Source organism: Mus caroli, chromosome 2 (genome assembly GCF_900094665.2).
Source record: "Mus caroli chromosome 2, CAROLI_EIJ_v1.1, whole genome shotgun sequence".
Lineage (NCBI taxonomy): Eukaryota > Metazoa > Chordata > Mammalia > Rodentia > Muridae > Mus > Mus caroli.
Window position 1 is genome coordinate 45,299,646 of NC_034571.1, and position 24,512 is coordinate 45,324,157.

General features: G+C 42.4%; 1 protein-coding gene across 6 annotated transcripts in view; it reads left to right on the forward strand.

Annotated features, from left to right (window-relative positions):
• Lypd6b (LY6/PLAUR domain containing 6B) overlaps positions 1-21,078 on the forward strand; it is a 159,076-nt gene extending 137,998 nt beyond the window's left edge. For 3 of the 6 annotated variants that reach the window (XM_021157011.2, XM_029474295.1, XM_029474294.1), the window contains exons 4-8: positions 3,113-3,170; positions 14,678-14,829; positions 15,753-15,851; positions 18,295-18,425; positions 19,656-21,078. In XM_021157011.2, coding sequence (XP_021012670.1) covers positions 14,715-14,829; positions 15,753-15,851; positions 18,295-18,425; positions 19,656-19,829 — 519 coding nt within the window. In that variant the 5' untranslated portion in view covers positions 3,113-3,170; positions 14,678-14,714 and the 3' untranslated portion in view covers positions 19,830-21,078. The remainder of the gene's footprint in view (positions 1-3,112; positions 3,171-14,677; positions 14,830-15,752; positions 15,852-18,294; positions 18,426-19,655) is intronic. The other 3 variants (XM_029474297.1, XM_029474296.1, XM_029474298.1) reach the window with 1 other exon arrangement.
• The last annotated feature ends 3,434 nt before the right edge of the window (positions 21,079-24,512 follow it).

Sequence of the window (24,512 nt, forward strand, 5' to 3'; positions counted from 1 at the left end):
GCATTGAATTCTGTGTATAACACAGGGTATGGATCCAGCTTTATTGTTTTCTCCCATTCTGCTCTCATAACTTAACTTTTTAAAGTCCATCTTAACTTGCCAGTATAATTGATGTTTTGTTTTGTTTTTGTTTTGACTTTCTATTCTGTCCTCCTTGGCTGTCTACTTACAGTATTTTCCTCTTTAAATTACTGAACTGGTAGAGTAGTTTAATGATTATTGGGACTACTAATTAAAGGAAGTGATAAGTTTCTACTCGATCCACACTGTATAAAGGTGGCAGAAAATATGATTTACAATGCATTTCCTTAGAAACTGACAATGTAGGATTGGGGGCTGAGGTATGTGACAGTGTGCTTCCCAACAAAAGGACCAGTAAAGCAAGCTACGCTGAACAGCTTCTTAAACTGTGGGTCACAATAGTAGAGTCACAAAACTGGCAGGAGTGAATGACAGATTTTGAATGTGCAAGGACCTCAAATTAACTCAAGATCAAAAGTAAATTCCTCTGCGGTGGGGGTGTCTCTGCAGGGCTGGTCTGTGTCTCCCATGCAGTTTCACTGCTACCTTGGTTCTGAGCATATAGCATGCATGCCTTGCACTCTGCAAGCCTGCATTCTCTATGACATCATTGAGTACCGCTAGTCTGAGATACAAGCTAGATTGCAACTATGCTATGTTGTGATTGGGTTTTGTTGTTTGTTGTTATTATTCTATTTTTACCATCAACACAAAGTTTTCTTCTCTTATAAAAATGTGCTTCAATTATGGAAAACAAGGAATTTTAATATTTTCCTACCATCATTTTTCACCATATACCCATGATATCAATGTATCTTTGGGTTCGATTGAATACAATGTTTGATTTTAAAACTTGCAAATTGTGTTGCTGATGTGGCATAAAATGATAAAAATCATAAAAATGTTGTGATTATGATAAAATCATAAAAAATGTTAGCTTGGGATGAGGACAGAATTTCTAACATTTTCTAAAATGGCCATAAACGTTATTTTTGCATTTTGTACAGCACATTAATACAAAGCGGCAATCTCAGCACTGACTACTATAAATCAATATCAGTCAGCTCTGCAAAGTGTAGACGGTCCTCTGTGTCCTGCAGAATCAAATATTCAGCCACAATTTAATCCTTTAAAATTTTTATTTTGATATTTATTTTATGGAGGGAAGCACTCCCTCAACATGCCACATACATAGAAAGGTCAGAAAACAGCTCTTTTCTTCCACCACGTTTGCCCTGGAGTCTGAACGCAGGTCGTTAGTCTTGGCAGCAGGCACCTTTAGCCACTAGACTACCTCATCAGCCCAAAATTTAATTATCCATGTAAAAACAAGCAAGTTTATCCATCTAATTAGTGTGTAAATATATTCTCATCTTAATTAGTACAATAATATGTATGTCAAAGAGTTGCTTTAAAATGACATTTGTTCTGACCTGCAGCCACTCTGGGTTAGCTCTATAGAGACCTGAAATGCATAAACATTTCTCAGGCAACATGGACTCACTAGTGGGAAAAGTTTCTCTTCTCTGTAGCAATAGACTAGGAAATAGTGATTGTAAAAGCCTGGGGACTTGGAGCAGGTAGAGGACAATGAGGAAACAAGAGAGAAAAGGTTGACTTGGAGGTTGACTCTTGCTTCTCTTGGTCACTAGCCTACCCTGGGTTTCCTTCTGCAGAATCTGAAAGGCTGACAGTAGAGAGAGCTGAAATGTTTGCAGTATGCTGTGCTGTGGGGTTGAACTGGAAACCCAAGAGTGCTGCAGAGAAGGGCCCTAGTCAAGTATGTCAAGAAGGCTCTGCCATTGTGTTGCTGTTTTGAGCAGTTTGCTGTCTCTCAGCACCTAGTGACCCTGGCCCTAAGGCTGCCTGTGCACCAGTGGCTCTGAAGACATGAGAGTGAGCCTTACTGTGTGATTCCTGGGAAGCTGGGTGAAGATATTCTTAGCCTTATTTCCAAAGGACGGGACCAAATCTATCCAGTCACACATCTTCCTGAAGAAGATCTGGGCATGTGACTTCTGCTGCTGAGTTAGTGTAGACATGGCACTAAAGTTTTGAACAGGGTCTTTCATTGAACTGCTCCTATCTGCCTGTACCTTTAACAAAGTTCAGTAAGGAATAAACAGGTAAAATGTGGTAAATTGGTCTAGATCCTAGAGTGGGCCGAGAGACTGAGCTAGATTCCTGTATGATGACACAATTCCCTAATAACTTTGGCACAACCTGTGACCTCCTCAGCTCTAATTTCTCCTTACACCCTGGCAATGATCACATCATGCTTACCTCACAGCCCTGTGTGGAGAGTTAATTAATTTCAGATGGGAAAGTTCTCCAGGGATGAATCATGTTGTAGAGCCAATGTGCTAATTTGAGACCTCAAGGCCTTTGTGTTGAGATAATCTCCTGCTGCCCAAGCCCACATGCTAAAGGGTAAATGGAAACTACTCTACTTTGGAGTCAAGGGACTAAGCATTGCAAGGTGATCGAAGGGACACAGTTAACTGTGTTCCCTGACTGTTTGTGATCAGCCATGTGACTTCAGAGGTGGGTTGAGGTTAGCTCTGAAGTACAGGGCTAGTGCTCTCTGCCAGAGAGGCTATAGCCATTTTGAAAGACAGCTACCAGGAACTGTGGCTACACACATTTGGACTCGTTTTTATCCATTGGTGACTGTGAGCTCGGCGTGGATTGCATGGGCTCCACCTCTGGCATACCACACTAAGTAGTACAGGTCACTGGTGTGTGACCTCTGTCCTCTAACCTTCTGAATGAGTCCTGTGATAAATCCCACAGCCAGTCTTATCTTTACATACTTTCAATGAGGACAATGTTTGTGCCCATTCACACTTCATTCACAGAAAAGGAATAAGAAGAATCCTTCTTTTGGATTCTGTTGCATGCCACTGTTTGTGAAAGTCTACTCATGGAGTGCTTTGTTTTAAGTACAAAGTGGAAGGGACTCCTTTAGGCACAAGCAAAGGACACTCTGGCTGCCAACAAGGAATTTTATGTTCCGGAAATTAGTATAGAATATGGATTAGATCTCAATGCCTTTTTAGCTAACTATTTTTTTCTTTTTCTTTTTAATTAGGTGTCCTTGAATGAGAGGAACAAGGACTAGAAGAGGAGGAAGAAGACGGGTAAGGAAGGTGAGTTCAAGTACACAAGGAAGTGAAGCAAAGGGATTCCCTTTATTTGGGAAAATAAGTCTCCTGAGAGCAGTGAGAACATTGTCTGGGGGTGGGGTGGGGTGGGAAGGCTTGGGATGTGCAAGGTGAAGGGACATCAGAAGACTGAGAAGGCATGCTTCCCAGCTTCTCAGTGTGGCAAAATACCACTTTTCAACTTCAACGAGAAAATTTTATTTTGTTTGATGGTTTTAGAGGTTCCAGTCCATGGCTGAGTAGATATGTTGTTTCTGCACTGTGATGAGGCAGGATATCATGCTGAGCAGCAGAGCTTATGACCTCATAATAGCTAAAAAGCAAACAGACAACAAAATAAAACAAAAATCCAACAACAACAACAAAGCAAAACAGAGCGCAGAGAGGAGGGGAAAAAGTGAACAGAGACAAGACATGAACCCAAAGACAGCCCTCAAGGGTGCACTGTCTTCAAGTATGGCCCACCCCCTCAGCTTCTAAGACCTCCCAAGTGTCCATCGAGGTGTGACTTCATCAGTGAACTAAGCCAGTCGTGAGGGCAGAACCCTCGGGATCCGACTTCCCCAAACTCTGACCACTGAGCATTATTATATTGGGGGCCCTCCTCCCATGAGCCTTTGGGCATTTAAGATCTGAACAATTACAGATAGGTTATTAATTTAAAGAGAGAGGTTCTTAATTTAAGAGAGAAACCCAATGTCAAGTGAAAATCCAACATTATTATTATTATTATTATTATTATTATTATTATTTTTGACATTGAATGTCTTAGGACACAAACTATAGAGCAGAACATAGTTCAATTAATAAAAGTTTCAGTAGTCCACGGATTGGTTACATTCAAATAGACTTGTTTCCATGCAGATATGAATAACTGCATACACGTATTTGTATATTATAGTTCAGTGAGAGGGAATACACTATATTAGTAACATCCCGTGTTCATATTCTGAGGTCCTTTGACATTGCTCACCTCTCTCTGCCTTTTAACGATATACTTCGTGATGGTAGGATTAGGAATCACTAAGACTTGTTGAGGTTGCCATATTTGAATGAGCTTATAAGATATTCATCTACCTTTATCTTCTGATACAGAACTCAGTGGTGTTTTCATTTTCTCACTGATTGATTTGCTGCATTATCCAGTTGTTGGTTCCTCATAATTCAGATAATGTAACTGGTTCTTCTCTATGCTAGTAACAAGACTTTATGCACTGTAGCTTTCCTGGGATCACTCTGCTACACTAAAAAGCAGTGACTTTTAGAGTGGGACTTCTCTGAGGTTCAAGATTCAGTTGGAGTTCTGGAAGGAACCAGGTAGCATAATCAATTGGTGTTATTTCAGAAAGTTAACAAGGTACAATTCACAGAGGCTAGGAAGCCATTAGCAGAATACCAGACTCCAGAGTTAGCAGCAGAGAAGAATCATTTCCGTCTTAACTCAGCCCTGAGGACAAGGGAAAATGATTACTAGCATCTAAGGTGTACTAGGTGTGGTATAACTCTGGTAGACACTACGGGACATAGTGGAGGTAGTCACAGAAACAGATGCCCAGCCTGACTTTCCGACCACCATGCTATCCATGAGCACTTGCTGTTGGCCAAACCAAACCGGAGCCATTGGGAAGGCGTGCTTGCCTTTGCAGCACAGATCAGGGTACAGAGAGATGGAGGATGGTGGGTTTGAGGGCCAAGCAAAGAGTAAAAGAGGCTGTTTCCTTTTCACAACACTGTGCCAGCAGGGGGGGGGGGCACATCATTTTGCTACAGTGTATTTAAGGGAATGTATGCATTGAACCATGTACCAATGGCTTAGGCACTGTTGGGCAAGTCTTTAGTTGCTGAAACTAGAGTTCTCATAGCCTGCACGTGGGAAGCTGATTGAATGAATGAAAGCTTAGTCACGTAGATAAACATTCACCATGGAAATGAAAAGTCTATTTGTAGAAAAGAAAAAATAAAATAGTTTTAATTGATAGTGCCTTGCCTGTAATGTCTAAATCTCTTAGAGACAGACCGTAAGCATATTTCCAAGCAAGGACTGGAACTTGCTCTGCCCAGTTCTCAAGATTGTCCTGTGTGTGTGTGTGTGTGTGTGTGTGTGTGTGTGTGTGTGTGTGTGTGTGTGTACATGCATACACAAGTGTTTAAATGCATGCATGTGGTAAAACTTCTTCCTCAATCACTCTCCATCACAGTTTTTGAGGCAAGGTCTCTCACTGAACCCAGAGCTCACTGGGTAGCAAATTCCAAGAATCCTGTCTTTGCTCCTTTTCCATGTGCCATGGTTATAGATACACACCACTACACCCAAATCTTACCTGAGTGCTGTGGCTCTGAATTCAGGCCCTCATGCTTGTCCAGCATGCCATTTACCCACTAAACCATCTCCTAAGCCCCCAAGGTCAGCGTTAGCCTTGTAGTTTATAAATAAGCTGCAGTATTTTCTTAGCTAGAAACCATTGTATGAGCTAGAACAGACGTAAAGGTTTTGTGAATGAGAAATATTTGAACTGAGCCTTCCAAGCAAGATGGGAAGTATGACACACATTTAATATATGAAATGGTATGTTGAAGGGAGCCTGCCTCTGCACTTCCTTGCCGTGAGGGGCTAGAGAAGTTAACGTTCCTTCCCTCCCGGCTTCATGGGGACCTCTGGCCTTTGGAGAGGGCCCAGCCTGGCACCAGTGGTTTATTGCCATTACCCTCCTCCCCTTTCCCCCTGGCGACCCCCTCCCCCCAGGAGGGCGGATGCCAGCCTTGGGAACAGACAGAAAGCACCATACCCAAGCCAATTGATTGATTGATAAGCATTTCCCACTGCAGATGGCTCCTGTCCTTGAAGGAAGCAGAGACCAATATCCTTAAAATGCTAAAAGCCCACCCACTCTTGGACTATGAAAAAGAGACAAATATTCATAGACAGCTATGACCATGTTGTAAAAATATACCAGCTTCTGATAGCACAGTAAGTTACTTTTCCTAAGTCAGGAAAGTCCCTTTCCAGCTGCATGGTTCTGTCCTGCTGTCTGAACAAACATGATCAGGTTTGAAGGACGACATTCCTTTACCCTCTCATGTAATGTCAAGGCTTAGAAGCCCCCACTTGCCCCCTTCCCTTAGACCTGGGGGTTCACTATCTTTCCTGTTCCATCAGGAAGGTTGGTGGCTCAAGCTCAAGCTTAAATAAAGACCCTCATGCGATTACAGCGGGTTGTGATTCCTGGTGGTCTCTTTGGTGTTTTTTTTTACAATCTGGGCACAACGATGTGACAGCCCAGAGTTTATGGCTTCTTAAGGCAAAAGATATAAGAGCCTCTGAATGCTTGTTGTATGCCAAACCTTTTCCTGGGGAGATGCAACAGACGTCTACTCACGCCAACAGGAGCCTGTAAATGACCAAAGTATGGATACTATCAAATTCCAACATGGTGAACCAATGAGTTTTATTGAGGTTACTTACAAAAATATGGGTGTGAGATAATTTATAGGTAGAGAAATGACTCAGACACAACAGCATCACCAAAGCCTGCCAGAATGGATGACAGCTCACAAGGCTGGGAACCCGGAGCATGCTACATATAGTGAAGACAGCTCAGGTGGAGAGTGTCCTTTTCAGGAAGCTCAGATGGCCTAAGCCTCCTTCAGATAGCTCATATGGTCCTGCTTCTCCAGGGTAGCTTGGCTTGTCTGAGAGTATTCTCAAGCAGTCTTTATTTTTCACTCTTGGGAGGGAGGGGCCTAGTGAATCTGATCAATTTCAGGGACTTCGGAAATCTCTTCTGAGTTGTTTACTTTCTGTCTTAAGGAGTTTCCCTAGGAGATGGAATGTTTCAGTCCAAAGACGCCTGGAAATTGTCCCATGTGCTCTAGTTTTCAGAGGTATTAAATCCTGCTTTCATATATGTTCAGATAATTATAGAATTTGAGAATTGAAAACATACATATTGAGTTTGAGTCCTACCTTCTCAGCCTCTCAGCAATAATACTGATATTGGCCAATTCTACAACTCACTGTGAATGATAGTTCTCTACATTTAGCCTTCTAATCGACTTGGTAAATGGACAGGGTAACAACATTTTAATTTTAATTTTTCTTTAATTCCCTAAACTTTGCAAAATGCACATGTGATATTTCTATTTTATAGGAAACTGAGACTCAAAGCAATTGAGTGGTAGGCAATAGAGGTGACAGTCAGAATTTCTGCCTAGGCCTGGTGCCTCCAAAGGCCAATTTTTCCCTATTACACCAGGCAGCAACTTCACTTGACTTTGCCCTTGTGGGACTGCGAACTACGTTACCAGCCGTTAAATATCGTTTTTCATGTTGCAATTAAAACGCTATTTAATGTACATAATTTTTCAGTTTCCTCTGGGAATACAAAATTATGCACATATATATCTTTATATATGTACATTTCCTTCTGCTCCGAGTAGTAATAGTGACGATTTATAGTGCAAGTGACACACCGTAACTTTGCTAGATATGCAAGATACAGAATTTTTTTTCCTTAGGACTGCTTTTATAAGCTTGTCAGCTTCCAGAGAGTTCTTTGAATAATCTGTTCTGGATTTTGTGACTATGCAAAAGTCAGCACAATATTCTTTTGCCAGAGCATGCAGTTTACTGTTGGTTTTTAAATGCCCTCCCATTTCAGAAGATCTACAGACTTGTCCCTTGCATGTATAGTATATTTTCAGGTGGATACTTGAGAATGGAATTGAGCTCGTAGGGGGCTTTGTAAACAATGGCTAGTGACATAAAACCTCAGGACAGTGTGTAGTACCACTTGGGTTCCTACTGTTCTCCCCATGAGCAACTGTGGGTGCTGTAAACAGTGAGATTATTGGTGCACTGGTTGCTTCATTTGTCAACTTGACACAAGCCAGGATCAACTGGGAAAAAAATGCCTCCATCAGGTTAGCTTGTAGACAACTGTGGAGCCTTTTCTGGATTAATAGTTGATATGGGAGACCCCAGCCCACCGTGAGTGGGTACCACTCTCCCCCCACCCCGGGCAGGTGGGCCTGGTTGGTATAAAAAAGCAGCTGAACAAGCCATGAAGACCAAGTCAGTAAGTATTGCTCCTCCGCTTAAGTGCCTGCCTTGGCTTCCCTCACTGATGGACTGCCACTTGGAAGTTTAAGATGTAGTAAACCCTTTCCTCCCCAAGTTCTTTATGTTCATGGTGTTTATCACTGCAGCAGAAAAGTAAACTAGGCTCATTGGTAATTCAATCTCTTAATCAGAGTTGTAGGTATGCACTTACAGCCTGGTTTAAGCAATCAGTAACCCCATAAATACATGCATACATTAACTCTCTGTCTCTCTGTCTCTCTGTCTCTCTGTCTCTGTCTCTTTGTCTCTGTCTCTGTCTCTCTCTGTCTCTGTCTCTCTGTCTCTGTCTCTCTCTTTCTCTCTCAGATATCATACTTTAAAATTAGAAAGTATCTGAGTTTCATACTTACTGACCATGCATTGGCACAACTAGATTTAAACTGATTTGCATAATGAAATTACTTTATCCTGAGCGCTGTCTTAGGCATCATCACGAACCTGGTTACATATACCAGATAAAGAATTACATTTTTGGAATCACCAAACTTCCAGCTGTATGCTTAGAAGTGTCCCTTCGGTGAGACTTTGATCTTACATTTGGTGAAAACTTTTCTGTTTGTATTTTTTTTTTTAAGCAGTGTAACGGGAATCTAGAATATTATGGGAATGCCATACTACATTTCTGAGTTTTAATGCATGACTGGAATTCTTCATTAATCTACCTCTGTCAGTATCATACTTTATTAGAAGTGTGTGGGGGGGCGTGGTAGTGCAGTTTTTCACTTTCTCACTTGTTTGTAATAGGAGGAATTTCTGAGTCCTCATAAGACATTACTTCCCAGACCTCAACAATGTCCCACTCAGAGCACATATGGAATAAGCTTGTACAATTGTATCTCTTGATCTGATCTTTAGTCTGCTGACAATGATGTGTACAGGAATGGGAGGGAGGGAGAAGTGGATGAATTTGGTGCTTAAGTTTCTTGAGGCTAAATAAAAAGTACTTTACGTGCTAATAGTTACTCTCAATTCATACCACAACCTAAGTTACCAGCACAACTGTAAGCCCACTTTCCTTATTGCTAATGGGGACAATACTTCTTAGCCTTGTGATTATCTAGTTAGTAAATATAGGTCTGGAATTTTATTCTGGGTCTTTTTGAAGCTAAGGCTGTTTTTCTTTCCTCGAAAATTGTCAGCCACATTTTCTGTGGCTCACATTGTCTTCTAATAGGTGGGGACTGTGGAGACTGGGGGATTTGCTCTTTCTTGTTTACTGTTTTAAACTCAGCACTCAGAATGCTGTAAGGGAGTGTCTTCAAATGATAAACTTTCAAGGTGTGGAGAAGCGGAAGCCCTTCACAAATTGTATGTCACATAGAGAGCAAACCATCAAACCCTGGAAACTGACTCGTAAGCCCAGGCGAGGCAAGGCACCTAGCTTTCAGCTCCTCTGCAGGGAAATGGGTATAATGCACGTCTCATGACATTCTTCCAAAATGTAATAGGACCACGAATGTCTCTTTTCACCACCTTGGTTTCCCAGATAGAAGCAACCCGTCCATGCTCTGGCTATGAACAGTGACATTTCCTTCTGGCAAAATGTCCCCTTTCCAAAGAAGTGTTTTCACCTATTCCAGTCTTTCCCAGTCAAATTTCAGCACCCATTTTGGATTTCCATTTGGCCTTCAGTCCATTTTTATAAGGGAAACTGGCTTGTTAAGAGTGTTGAGTCAGAGTGGCTGACTGCAGAGTGCGTGGTGCATGCTGGGAGGCGTGGATGTGAGTGTTGACGGGCCTGATGGACTTAGATGGGCTGCTTCCCTTCAATTATCCGTTCATGATTTCATTAGCAGCTGAAGGTACTCTCGTGCTGGCTGACTCGTGCATTAGGAATCGAGTGAGCAATGCAGTATTGACTGTTGCACTTTGGTCTTTGGGTTTCTCTTGGAAGTCCATCATTTTACAGCCTCGGATGCCCTGCCTGCTCCTTCGTGCCTTTGTTTGACTCTCTACAAAAGGCGCTCTGTCCAGGTCAGAGATAATGGTGTTGGTTCTGTCCCAGAACATATTTACTGACAGTGTGGTGTGTGCTGAGCATACATCAAGGGATTTTTTTTTAATGTGTGTCTTTTTACTGCTGCAAAGGCTGTCAGCTATATGCTGCTTCTCAAGGTCCCCACCAGCTTTTCAGACGGTGGCACGTTAAGAGCACCAGGGCCTGGGAAGTTATCCTGCTTCTGAACCACATGCCCTCCCATGAATCGAGCCTCTTATTTTGGGCAGGTATGGGCCAGTCTCAGGAGGGGTTCCTGAACTTACAAATCTGGCTAGCTGCCATTCTCTGCAATGCCTGAGAGTTGCTTCCTGTATCTTTACAAATGTGCCTCGAAGAAAACGCTCCCCTCTCCTGGCAAAGAAACTGTTTGCATTCTGGAACAAGTTCACGTATCTTCTAAAGAAGGGACTCAAAGCCCAGGGAAGGCGAGCACCGCGCCCGCGAGGTTTCTGCCCAAGCCTGTCTCTGGGGAACATGGACGAGACTCGTAAGCTCTCTTGGAGAAAGACATTTGGAGCTTCCACTGAGTGTGAGGGTTGTAAACATATATCCCATGGTGTACAGTGGAACTTTTGTCTTAGTGTCAGAATAAAAGAACACGTTCACAGGAAGCAAAATCATTACAGCTATATTCAGAAGCACTGTGCTGCATTTTTCACCATTATGTGGGTCTCAGAACCGTTTGAGCTCCTCCACCCGGCAAAATATATCTACACACACACACACACACACACACACACACACACACACACACAGTTTTACCAATTACCTTGGGAACCTCATGGGTTACCCCTCATCCTACATGAAGAAGCAGCATTAGTTTGTGCAATGGTCATGGAGAAAATAGCCTGGTTTACTCTAACACATACTGTAGACTCCACCCGCCTCCAGGGAATAAAATACAAACTCCTCTATAACCTTGCCTGTGACAGAGACTGCGGGGAGCACCTGCTCAGCGATGTCGGCAGAGATGTATTTTGTTTTAGCAGCTCTGTGCAATGATCCTCAATGTACAGCAACCCCAGGACACTCTGTTTAACTTGTTCACTACCCTAATGTCATCTGCTTATGAAAAATAAAACAGTCGTGGTGACACAAGCCTGTATATGAAAAAAGATATAGACACTGTTGTTCAGGAGACAGTGTAGGGTAATACATTATACAACCTGCTCAGGAAAGAGAAGACACGTTTATTTAGTTTGTTCCTCATTTGACAGACAAGCCTTTTCAGTTTTGGAGAATACTGCTGTTTCTCTTTGAAGTAGGAATGAAAATATATTTAGGTTGTGTAGATACAGCTCTATGGAACTCAAACCCTCTCTGTTTTGTATACCACTAATAGTGAAAAGGTACCAGCTGGAAAAATTTGAAGGGCAATTTACTGTATCAATGGCAGTCTCCTGCCTCTGAGCCTCAGTTTCCCCAGTTGCACAATGGTAATAAACCAACTTCTACAGTCCTGCTTTAGAGTATGGAGAACACAAAGAGCAAGTCTTATGCTTAGACTTGTTCATTTAGGTTTTTGTTAGTTTATTTTTGTATTTGTGTGTGTGTGTGTGTACATGGATGTATATGAGGTGTATGTGTGCATGGATGCTCATGCCTGTGTGTGATGCAGAAGCCAGATAAGGGAATTGGTTTCCTATTATATCATTCTTTATTTCTTGTCCACGAGAGACCAGGAGCTAGACCAATGGCTAGCAAGCCCCATCAGTCTTCCTATCTCCACTTACACAACAGCAGGTTACAGGCAGGAATGTGGGCATAGCTGGTACTTGTGGTGTGCCTGACTTTTCATATGGATCTGAACTCATGTCCTCATGTACAGCAAGGATGTGCTCTTACCCACGGAGCCATGTATTTCCTCCTTAGGATATAGGTTGCTTTTCTTTAGAGTTTGGGGTTAGCTTATGTTTTCTCTTCATTTAATTCATCTGCTCAAATGTTGCTTACTCAGAGAGGTGTGTGCAGACTGTCATATGTGACATAGCCCTTCCCTTCCTACTAAGGTATCACCTTATTGCTTTGCCTTTATGGCATTTATAACTGTATAATTTGAAATTACACACTCCCCTGGGTTGCCCTTTCCCTCAAAAATGCAGTTTTCATGAAAGAAAGGGCATTGTTGGGAAGTCAATAATAACAATGTGTGACCCATAGAGGATGTCAATAATGACACATAGAATGAATGAATAAGCTTTGGTTTCAATGGGAAATTACTTTAGGAAAACCAGGGATTTTGCGTTGTAATTTTAAACTGGGAGCTTTTTCACCGCACAGTAAGTGCTTAAAAGAATTAGCCAAAAATCCAGGCACGTCACTAACTAAATAATTCACATATTGTATGTGCTTTAGCCAATTTTATTCCTCTACATATACAAGGAAACATTACTACTCCTGTTACATAGCTCAAAATCTGTGTTACTGAGAAGTTAATGAACTTGAGTCAGGCATCACAAGGGTTGGGTCTGGAACAGGGATGTGAGCCAATGCTCTTTGAGTAGAAAGCATTCGACGACCATAGATTCAACTGTGGCTCAGTACTTAGCCTATGCCTTCCTAGGCATGAGGTCATAGAAACCTCACATCAAAACTGCTGTTTCTTATGACTGTACTACAGCAAAGGAAGCTGGGCTTCGGAAGCCTCAGAAAGTCACCTAAGGTCCCACAGCTCCAGTGATGAAAGGGAATCTAAGGATAGATAATGGGCATTTGAAATCCATGATCTTAGGAGGCTGCCCATCTTACACAGACAATGTAGATTGCTGTTAGAGCACAGTCATTCTGGGGTTTGAGGGAGAAAGAACTCATCTCCCCACTATAAAGAGTCTCTCTTGGGATGCTGGGTTCTAACCTTTGACTATTGATTCATTGTAGCTCCGGGATGGACCACTTTGGATGTGTGACTAGGCAAAGCAGAATTAGCATTTCCTTGTATCCTTAGAAATTTCAAACCTGCATGCTTTCTTTCACTGACTACATCCTTAGTGACCCAGTTTTGTCTTCACTAAGGTCCTTTGTAGGGAAAAAGGTCGTTATCACTACATTTTGTTTGGTACTCAGTTTTACCCTTGCTTACATGTTATTTACATGCAAAAGACACAAGAGAGGTAAAATTCTGGAGCCCCACTAGTACCTTGGTTTCAGAAAGTTAATATGAAGAACCAGGATGCTTGAATATGTGGATATCAAACCACTTCTCTTTGAAAATTTCTCTAAGCCACTGAGATAGTTGACTCAGCAAGAAGAAAATGAGTGCGGATGGTTCTATTGAACTCTAGCGCTTCCGCAGAACTCTTTTTATGTCTGTTTTATTCACACAAGGCTATGTGATCCTATCTGAAACTGTATTTGATGTTCACAATTATCCAAATGTGTGGGTAGTGTGGGTATTATTAAGCCATTTTACAGATGAGGAAATTGAGGTTAATAGAGTTTAAAGAACTTGCCCAAGGTCAGGAAGCTAATAAACAGCAGACCCAGCACCTGAACCTTTGGACTCCAGGTTTGCCCATCGTCTTTGGCTGCCCACACTCACCTTTCCCTGGCCAGACAACCTGTCAGTGATGAGACTGCAGATTTAGCTACTCCCACGAGGCTGGCTTCAAAGGGTAAAGGCTATGGGTTCTGTGGGGTCCTGAAAGGTCATGTCCTTTACTCATTGCTGTGTGCACGTCTGTCATTCCTTTGAGTTTCAACCCCTTATGAACATCATCAATAATGTTTGTGGGGCAGGAGTGTCATTATAGTGTTTGCAGCACTTAACTTTTATGGCTCCCTCGGGAGTATCCTGGTGGCTTGTCCTAGCACCTAGTGTGACAGGTGGAGGTGGAGCTGGCACCTCAAGTACTGCTCCCTTCTCCACCCTGCATCAGTAAGCTCCAGACTGGAGTCCACACTTCCTGTGACTAACTCACAATTTACTCCACTGGCTTTCCTTTCGTGATTTCTCTCAGAATTTGATGGAGTTACAAACTTGATCACATACCTCTGTTTACCCAGAGAAAGGGTTGCAGAAAAAAAAGTGGTTTAGGGACTCCAGGTAATTAAACCAGGAACCAGGGTTGATTGAAGAAAAAAAATCCCATCATTAAACCCAGCATCGACTAGCTGTCCCCAGACAAAGGAGGAACCTGGTGTAGCTAGGCCAGTGCTAGAAGCTTGTGTTCCTGGACAGAGAGGAGCACTGAGTGGCCTGCTGGAATTTTATCAGGCCAGTAGAAGGCAGTAATTACTTAACTTTGATCTGAATGGTATGTGTGGTACTGACCCTTTTTGTCAGGAGGAATAATTGAGCTTTCCGAGCAGATGCAGGACAATTCTCATTGATGTATAAAAACACATGATCTGATCCAGTCTGTGTTTTCATGGCAGACACACGACTTTGACCTGCCCAATCAGGGTGGACAGAATGCTGCTCCTCTGCCACATTCTAGCTGTCACCATCCTTCAGATCTTGATCATCTCAGAGAACTGGGTGTTTGCGAAGAACATCAATTTCTACAATGTGAGGCCCCCTCTTGATCGTAAGTAGGGGCTGTGGTCCTCATTCTGTTTTGGTTTGTCCCCTTGTCATCTACCACACCTTTCTAGAATGGTTGGTTTTACCTAGAGTGGCAGAGACATGCCTGGCCACTGCTGGCCTGAGAGTGCAGGGATGGGAAGCTAATCTCTTCTTTAGAACGGGTTGGCCTTCTGCTACAGTCTTACATGGCATGGCAGAGGAAGTTCAGAGATCTTAGTTGATTTCTCCATCAGAGATAATTGGCTATGGAAATTTCCTGCATAAATAATACACCCATTCTTCCAAATGGACATTAACACTTTATGAAAACTCATCAGAAGGTTTGAAATTGAGAAGAGAGCGTGACCTGGGTCTTCATTATCGTCTTATGCACAATTAATATTGCACCAAAGTTTTATCATTAATGCAGTAGTCTAATTGTAATTCCGAGGGGGAGATGTTTTTCTTTTCCTTTCTCCTCTCCTCTTTTAAAATGCTTTACTGGTGCTGGTGATACACAGCCAGGATGAGGGCTGTCTTCATCCTGGCCCCACGCGAGGTGTATGACATTGCTGTTCTTCACTTTGAATTTTCTGTTTTCTTCAGGATGTTCCAAAGAACCTGTTTGTCTAGTTCCACCACATGTATATGCATATATGTATTTGTGTCTCTGTATGTATATGTTGTATAATCTCAAATACCACTTCCATCCTTGCCCACTGTCTCAGCCCCTCTTATTTCTGAGGACTAGATATTAATATCATACCATGGATCTTTCAAAATAGCTTCTGGAGCTATTTCATTTCGGGACACAGGCATTCCGAAGAGGAAGGATGTCTTGTATGTTTTGTTTCATCTAATAAAGTTGCGAACTTTGTGCTTTTGATGTTGGAAATTTTTGTCCTTTTGTGACTTTACTTCATTCTTTTTTTTTTTTTTTTAAAGCCACACCATTCCCAAACAGTTTCAAGTGTTTTACTTGCGAAAATGCAGGGGATAATTATAACTGCAATCGATGGGCAGAAGACAAGTGGTGTCCGCAGGGTGAGTATCCGAGCTTGGAGGACTCTTCCAGATTCTTTTGTGACCTTACTTTATTTAGATTCTTCCTATAGTTGGAGGGAGAAGTCTTATGTTATAGAATAGTATGCCAACACAGGCCAGTGGTATTCTAATGGGGGTCCTGGATCTCTTGTGAAAGGCTGCCCAGACACCAGAGCATCTTGAGAGAACCTGGGGATGGGTCACATGCGCACCCACACGCGTGCACACACACACACACACACACACACACACACTGAGCATACACTTGTATGCATCATGAAGAAAAATGTCTTAAAAGGTGTTAATCAAGAAGACAGGAACCACAATGTTGACTAAGGCATTCAAACAATCCCAGAAATGTCTGATGCTTGATACCCTAGGAAAGTCATACTTACTGCCTTAAAGCAAAGAAAGGGTTCTGCACTCTACTCTACAGAGAGTCATTGTTGCTTAGGAAGCTCGTTCACTCCCCTAACAAACATCTGATTATCCTTGGTAGTTGACTGACACATCTCCAGTGCCTAATCCAGATCCTAATATGTGCTCAGTAAATACTTGCTGAGAGAAGACTGGATGCCTTTGACAAGGTCGCCATGGGGAATCTTTTCTCAATAGACATTAAAGCAAAGACCTGAATGGGCAAGAGAAGGAAGCCTGAAGGAAAAGTGTGACTGGAAGGGAAAGCTCAAATGTAAAGGCTTCCAGAGGTGATAGGTATGTGGGCTCTTCAGTGAACTCAGAGGCTGATCACTATGGCACAGTGGGAGATAGAGGGACAAACTGAGAGAGGCCCATGTACAAAGACCTGCAGAGATTTATTTTTTCTGATAGAGTATGAAAGTTAGAATGCACAATGTGGATGTGATCCGAAACATGCTGTTGGACAGCTGGATATGAGAGTCAAAGAATACATCAAGTGGGGACTGTCATAGTGTTCGGTTGGAAGATGGCAGCTCCCTGCAGGTGGTAGAAATAGAGTTGTGAAGAAACGGAATGTTTCCATACGAAGTTGGAAGTAAAACAGACAGACTATGCTGCTAGGACTTTGAAACTGAGGGAGCTATAACAAGACTGGGCTGTTCTGATTTTAGGTTGTCAGATGAGATGGCTCCATTTCCTCCAGACTCCAATGTCAGCTACTTTTGTCTAGTTCAAGGATGAGCATCCAGGGTGGCAGCCAAGTGTACTGATTAAAAGCACAAATCTTTGACACCTTCCTTGGTTAGCATTCTATCTTATACCTATGCAATTTTCTGCCTGTTTGACTGTGGGCAAGATGGTGGCATACACCTTTAACCCTGGAACATGGGAGACAGGGCCAGGAGAATCTTTGTGTGAGTTCTAAGTCAGCTCTCTTCACAGAGAGCTTCAGACAGCCAGGACTGCATAATGAGATGTTGTCTTAACATCAAAGAACGTTAATATGGTCTATGGCTTTCTGAAGGTTCATGGTAAGGATTGAATGAATGAACATAGTTAGAAGATAACAGAGTACCTCTACAATATATATGAATGTATCTGCCATTGTAAATATTACTAAAGTTATCAAAATGCCACTGTATGTATTAATATTTCATTTAAAATATCACAACGCTCTTAAAGGATCAAATAAGACTTACTTGTGACAGGATCTCACCATCTTGGTCCATTTTCTCCCAGTCAGTTGCTATTGGAATCCATGGTGAATTACTTAACAGGCATTTCCATGGTCTTTGGCAGCAACAAGGAGACACAGCACTAAAGCAGAATATCCCATTGGGTCAAATGGACCACTTTCTGACAAGAATGCTAAGTCATAAAATGGATGGTTTGAGCAGTGAGGATAGCTCTGTAGAAATGAGCTAACTGCACAGAGCAGGGAAACAGGGAGACAGGAAGTGAAGAGGCCAGGGAAGGTAGAGTACATCAATGAGGAATCGTCAAACATGCTAGAAGGCTGCAAATCTGAGTAAGCAAGGTGAGAAAGATGGGCGAGCTGGTGTGTAGCTGGAGACCCGTTTGCATGTAGCCTGTAAGAAGAAAACATTGAGTGAGACACCATGTTCCCAGACATGTTGTATCTTTGTGCTCACAGTTTTGACTTAATTTAGAGTTCCTGAACACATGCTTCAGAGGAAGAAAGAGCAGGCTGGGGACATAAATATTTGCAATATTCAGTTTTCAGGACCAAGGATTGAGGAAAACTGCACATTTTTCTCAGCTTCAGCTAATGCCAAAGGAACTGGATACCCATTTATATTCATTTTCAAAAGACATGTGTACTCTGGAAGCTGTTGTCTTGCCAGAAATACCACTCACAAACTCTAGCACTCATTGCTATTAAGTTTCTCCCTCTGAGCCTTTAGATTATTCTGGTCTTTACTCTCTTCAGGCATTATGGTCAAGGGGTCTCTTTTGCAACATGGAAAATAAAACTGTTTTTATTCTTGTTAAATTTTCCTAGACACACAGTATTGTTTGACAGTTCATCACTTCACCAGCCATGGAAGAAGTACGTCCATCACGAAAAAGTGTGCCTCTAAAAATGAATGTCATTTTGTTGGCTGCCGACACAGCCGAGATTCGGAACACACGGTAAAGATATGCTTGCTTGGAGTTAACTTTCCCAGGTTTCATGGGGATGGTGGTAAGTTATGTGTCATGGGAGAACCAAGAAGGAGAAGCCATATGTTAGGTTTGTTTGTACTCTGACATAAAGACTCTACTTTAGTGCCAATGAGGAGAGCAGACAATTGAAGATACTCTGTCTTCAAAAAGAAATAATGGTACTAAGAATGAGTGTTAGTTTCCAGAGCTCTAGAGATAAATTCTGTGCTTCAGAACTTGCACAGTCTGAAGCTCATGCTGGAAGCTCAAGAATCACCCATCCTTCAGAGCACTGGAGTCTGGATGCTGTGTGACTCTGATCATGCAAGGGCCACATGGGCAGCAACGCTGAGGTGAGCTGGTGAGGCTGGACAGAAGCACCCTAAACTGATTGAAATGGAACTTCACATAGAGGTCTTAGGAATCAAGATCTCTAGAAAGTATCCATGGTGAGCACAGTGGCTCACTTCTGTAATCCCAGTACTCTAGAGCCTGAGGCAGGAGGATTGTGAGTATGAAGCCAGCTTGGGCTACATAGCAAGATTTGGAAAGGAAAATAAGAACTTTCCCCTGGGTCAATCTGATGGGCAGCTGGCTGCATAGTCATTTGTGGCTGTGCTTGAAGCTGTTGCTTTCTGCTGCCCCCATTGGCCTGGAAACATGCATGAGTGGCCAGTTCATGAAGACATGGCTTTGGGTCAGGCATGCATCACTGTTGTGGTCACAGGTTGCTTCCCTTGAATGTACTCTTAAGAATGGGCACTTTATTTTATTATTATTATTATTTTTTATTTTAGCAAATTATCACTGCCATCATAATGGGACTCGGGTGAGGGCACAGACAGTAGCAGGTCACAGTTATCACCTAACAAATAATACTAAGAAAGAGAACCAACAAGTCCAGAAGGTTCCTGACTTTCAGGTCATTGTTTTTGGTTCCATTGTCTTCTAATAAATCTTTTAAGATCTGGAAACTGAGCAGTCTAACAGTCTCCCACCTTTGCCTCAGTTTTGCTTGGGTTTGACACAGATGCTTCAAGAGTTAGGATGAGAACTCTCACAGTAGTCTTTGTTCAGCAGGGGGAAGGGTACCCAAAGGTCAGGACAATGCACAGGCTGGACTATCAGCTCCAGCGCCTGTCTTTCTTTTGTTTAGGGGTCTTATCCCATCTTCCTCCCTGCTCCTCACTCCAATTCCTCTTTCCTCCTTGTACCCAGGAGTGTAGGTCTTGCTGTGAAGGAATGATCTGCAATGTAGAGTTGCCCACCAACCACACAAATGCAGTCTTTGCTGTAATGCACGCTCAGAGGACGTCTGGCAGCAGTGTCTCCAGTGTCCCCAGTCCTTACCTCCTGGTGCTGGCCTGGCTCTTCATGCTTCCCTTGCTATGATGTTGCAGTTCCCAAGAGAAGCAGAGACCAGAGATGTAAAGCACAGAAACAGTGGGCCAGCGAACTCTGGAGTGAAGGTCCATCTTGCACTTGATAAAGAAGATGCATTGGACTACAAAGTAGAAGGCAAAGGTTTGCTTTGCTGAAATGCTCCTGCATGAGGTCAGAGCACTGAGCATGAGGACTTGGTAGGAACCAAGAGGACGACCTAGCATCCAGTGTTCTGGTCCAGAGATGCTGCATTTTGTCAGTTCTATAGAAGAGCCAACCAGCATTTTTGACAGCAAGAGTAGCTTGATAAGCCCAGGCCTGACTAGGCCTTCACCTAGAAGGACTTTTTTGACCTCATGGACTCCCTCAGAGTCTGCTGGGTCAGACTCTTGTTTCTATGGCTATCTCAGAGCATCTCTGAAATGTAACCCTTCTGCCCATTACTGTAATAAGTACTTGAGATGATCCATTTGTAAAGATAAATGGTTTGTTTGGGCTCACAGTTTTGGAGATTGCAGTATATACTGGTTTGGGGCCTGTGTTAGCGGGTGAGTAGCCACTTATAAATAGAAACTTGAAAAGTGGGAGAGGATGGGCTGGAGAAATGTCTCAGCAGTTAAGGGCAGTGACTGATCTCCTGGAGGACCCAGGTTTGATTCTCAGCACTCACATAGCAGCTCACAACTGAAAGCTCCAGTGCCAGGAGATCCAATGCTCTCTTCTGGCCTCTGTGAGTACTGCAGACATGTGGTGCACAGACATACATGCAGGTAAAACACCCATATACATAGTTCTTTGTAATAAAGGGAAAGGAAGGAAAAAGAGAAAGAAGCAGGGGTGGGAGAGAGAGAGCATGCACTTAAGATTCTATAGTACCCTTCAAGGTCGTGTTCCCAACGTCCTAAATTCTCCGACTAGCCCCCGTTTCCTAATGGTACCGATGGGCTGAGGACCAACACTTTAACCCTGTAACAGCCAGGATCCAAACAATAGTATCCACTAACCACCTAGTCCGTGAGCAGAGCAACTGCAGGAGGAGCTTTCCAGTTCATTCTGTGAATCCATTTGTCAAGTACGAGCTGGTTGGGGATAGGGTGCAAACCTTTGAGTTATACAGTGTAATGCATGCTGCGTGTTTCTTGAAATGTGGAGGCCTCTAATGAAGCACATTTACCAGTGTCACTAAATTTGTGTTTCCAGGCACCATGGGTGATACATGCTGTCTGAAAGAATAAAATTTTATGCTGATGTGACTTAACTTTTGTTTGGTTTTCCTTTTTGCAGGGGGTTGGGGGTGGGGGAAGAGACACTTCAGGGAGGCTAAATACAAAGAGTGCATTGAGAAAGTCAGGAAACTTCCAGGAACAAAGGGAATGGATATCATTCTATCATGTCCACCTGCAGCAACAGCCTACCAAGACTCAAAAGAAATTGAAGAGTTCTCTTCTCCAGTCCAGTCACCTACTCTTCCTTGGATGTCAAGTCCAGCAGAAGAAATCTAAATATGCAATGAAATGTTTAGTCTTGCTTTCCTCTCCCATTTATAGCACCGTTTCAGAATGTCAAATGAACATCTCTTTGCTCTTTCTAGAATCTCAATTTCTTTTCCTCCTACTTCTGCTCTTTCATGTGTTAAAAAGGAACGTCTCTCCACCCCCAACATGGGCCATTGGAAAGGTGGCTACTTTGTTGGGACCCACTAGTTATGCTGTCCTTGCTTGGGCTCATCTCTGACATAGGTTGACTAGCTATCACTTATAAGTCCGATCCTTTCCACCACCTAGTTTTTTTTAAAATAAAATTTTATTATAGCACAGTCACCCCCACAGCTAGGGGCAGAAGAGATGGTGTGGTTTTGACAAGAATCTTGTACAAGCAAAGCTTTCTGACCCCTAACCTATAAGAAGTTAAGACTGACTAAAGACAAAGTTGTGTTTTTTGCAGGGTCCGCTCCAGCCAGAGTTTTGCTATTTTGTGAGTTCTCCTTTCTTCCACCCTTCTCCATCATTTTCCCACTCTTTCAACACTGTAACACTAGATAGGAGAAAAAAAGGGATAGGGGGGAAAGGGATGACATTATTCTTAGACTACTTCCTGCTGATTAAGGGTGTTTAGTTCCTTGGGGTAAGTTTGATATTTGCCATCAGGATGTCTAATTTCTTCTTGTTGTTTCCTCTTTGCATGCAACTGCTTATCAAATTGCAAGCAGCCGACAGCCCATCCTGCTTCTCAGGGCTCTAGCATTTATATACATTTTGAGAAGTTCCCAGAATTTCAAACATCATGCAATCATAGAAACTATCTACAGCTGGCAAAAATCACTCCCCTGCTAGAGCATGAGGCAAATCATAATCAGCTGCTGTGGACAGTCTGAAGCAGCCCCATAGCCCATACCTGAGATTAAAATGAAAGCATATTTCAAATTCTGTGTTTTTCAAAGAAACAAAAATTCTCACTCCAGTCCACGGTGTGAGTGGGGAATGCTGAATCTGGGTAGTAGTTTGCTTCTTTTGACTTCTGCATCTATGAGTTTGTCTTCTCTGTTCTGACTTTTTTTTGTTGTTGTTCCATGTATTTCATTCTGATGGTGGTTATGTGCTATGTCAGACACAGACTATGTTGGTCTGTATCCTGATGCTTTGGGAGTGACTCATCTTAAAGCTTTTCAGCTTTCCACAAAACAAGGGAAGGACAGGTACTTTATCTGCCCTATCTACCTCAACCTCAGACTCACCTGGAAGCATCAGTTTTGAAGCTTGGTAAGGGTTCATTCCATCTAACATTCAGTACCTGGAGGTATTTGTGTCTTCATAGCTTCTGCTTTCTTTGGAACATGCATCTTCAGTGTCTTTTTTATTCCCCAGTATTTTCTCCATACACTGGCATTTCTTTTGATCATTCAATTGCCATATTGTCTAGTAAAATTATGATCTTTAGTAGACTGTAATTTTCTTCTGACTTTGTTTCTGGTGTCTAGAGTAGTTGTACGTGTGTGTGTGTGTGTGTGTGTGTGTGTGTGTGTGTGTGTGTGTTGCAATGTGCCTGTGTGTTTGCTCATCTCTCTTACTAGACATAGCTACTTTGGATCATAGTTTTGAATGTGCAAGTCCATCGCATGCACATGCTATAGCACATATGTGGAGGTAGAGGGCAATTTACAGGAGTTAGTTCGTTCCTTCAACTTATGATGCAGAGATTGAATCAATGTTACCAGGTTTAACCAATGAGTCACGCCACCATCCCAGCCTTCTGTGCCTATAAAGTTGACTTTGTGATCTGTTTCAATGTACTTTGAAAGTTAGAATTTAAAAGTAAATCCAGTCATTGGGGTCTGTCACATGGATTTTTTTAAAAAATCCATTTAATAAGGATATGAAGAAGTCAGTTATCTAAAACTTCAGATTAATTTAATTTTTCTTAGTTATCAAGAAAACAGGAAATATTTTGGTTTCAAAATGTTCAGTGACAACTGGAGTAATGAGTTAGGAAGAAAAGGAAATGTGTAGATTTGTAGTTACAAAGGAGTTGTGTGGTTAGTCATAAGGATGAGGGGTGTTTAAAGAAATAAAAATGTAAAATCCCATGTTAAATATAGCTCTGTGTTCTAGAATAAGCTTTGAATTCCATCAGTAAAGTTTTGTTTGCTTGTTTGTTTATTTGGTTGGCTTTGGTGTTTTGGACATGTCTATGTAGCCTTGACTGTCCCGGAATTCACTCTGTAGATAAGGAGATCCACCTGCCTCTGCCCCTGAGTGCTGGGATTAAAGGCATGCACCCCAACTGCCCAGGATTTTTGTTTGTTTTGAAAACAGGGGCATGGGTGTTTGACAATCACCCTTCACTCTCAGCGCTGTCTAAATTCTCTTTAAAGTCAAATCTGAGTTAGTAATCAGAAATTCCAGGCACCATGGTCCATGCAGTCTGCATTCCATCATTTATTCCCTGGGTAGAACATAGTTCCTAAGAAGCTATGTTTACAGCACAAAGCATAAACTGAGCACCGCTGAGGAACATGGCCTTGGGAGGTAAGTTACATCATGGAAAGGTGTATGCCACATGTAAGAAATGAGTTCATGTTTAAGCCAAAACTTTGTTATTGGTAGGTTATCAGTAAATAGAAATATATTATGACCTTTGGGTCGTGGACATTTTCTGCCTTATTTCTTGTTAACTGTTCTGAGCATCAGGGTACAAACCATGTCAGAAGAGGAGGACCCACAATGTACAGGCAGGGTTAAAGAAACCACATGCCTTAGGGTTTTACTGCTGTGAACAGACACCATGACCAAGGCAACTCTTCTAAGGACAACATTTAATTGGGGCTGGCTTACAGGTTCAGAGGTTCAGTTCATTATTATCAAGGTGGGAACATGGTGGCATCCAGGCAGGCATGGTGCAGGAGAAGCTGAGAGTTCTACATCTTCATCTGAAGGCTGCTATCAGAATCCTGGCTTTCAGGCAGCTAGAATGAGGGTTTTAAAGCCCACACCCACAGTGACATGCCTACACCTACTCCAATAGGGCCCCACCTGCTAATAGTGACACTCCCTGGGCAGAGCATATACAAACCATCACACTACAAAACAAGTGGCTGCTGTAATTTGAGTATGCATAGGTTAAGTCTTTTTTATTGGATATTTTCTTTATTTGCATTTCAAATGTTACCCCCATTCCTGGTTTCCCCTCTGAAAA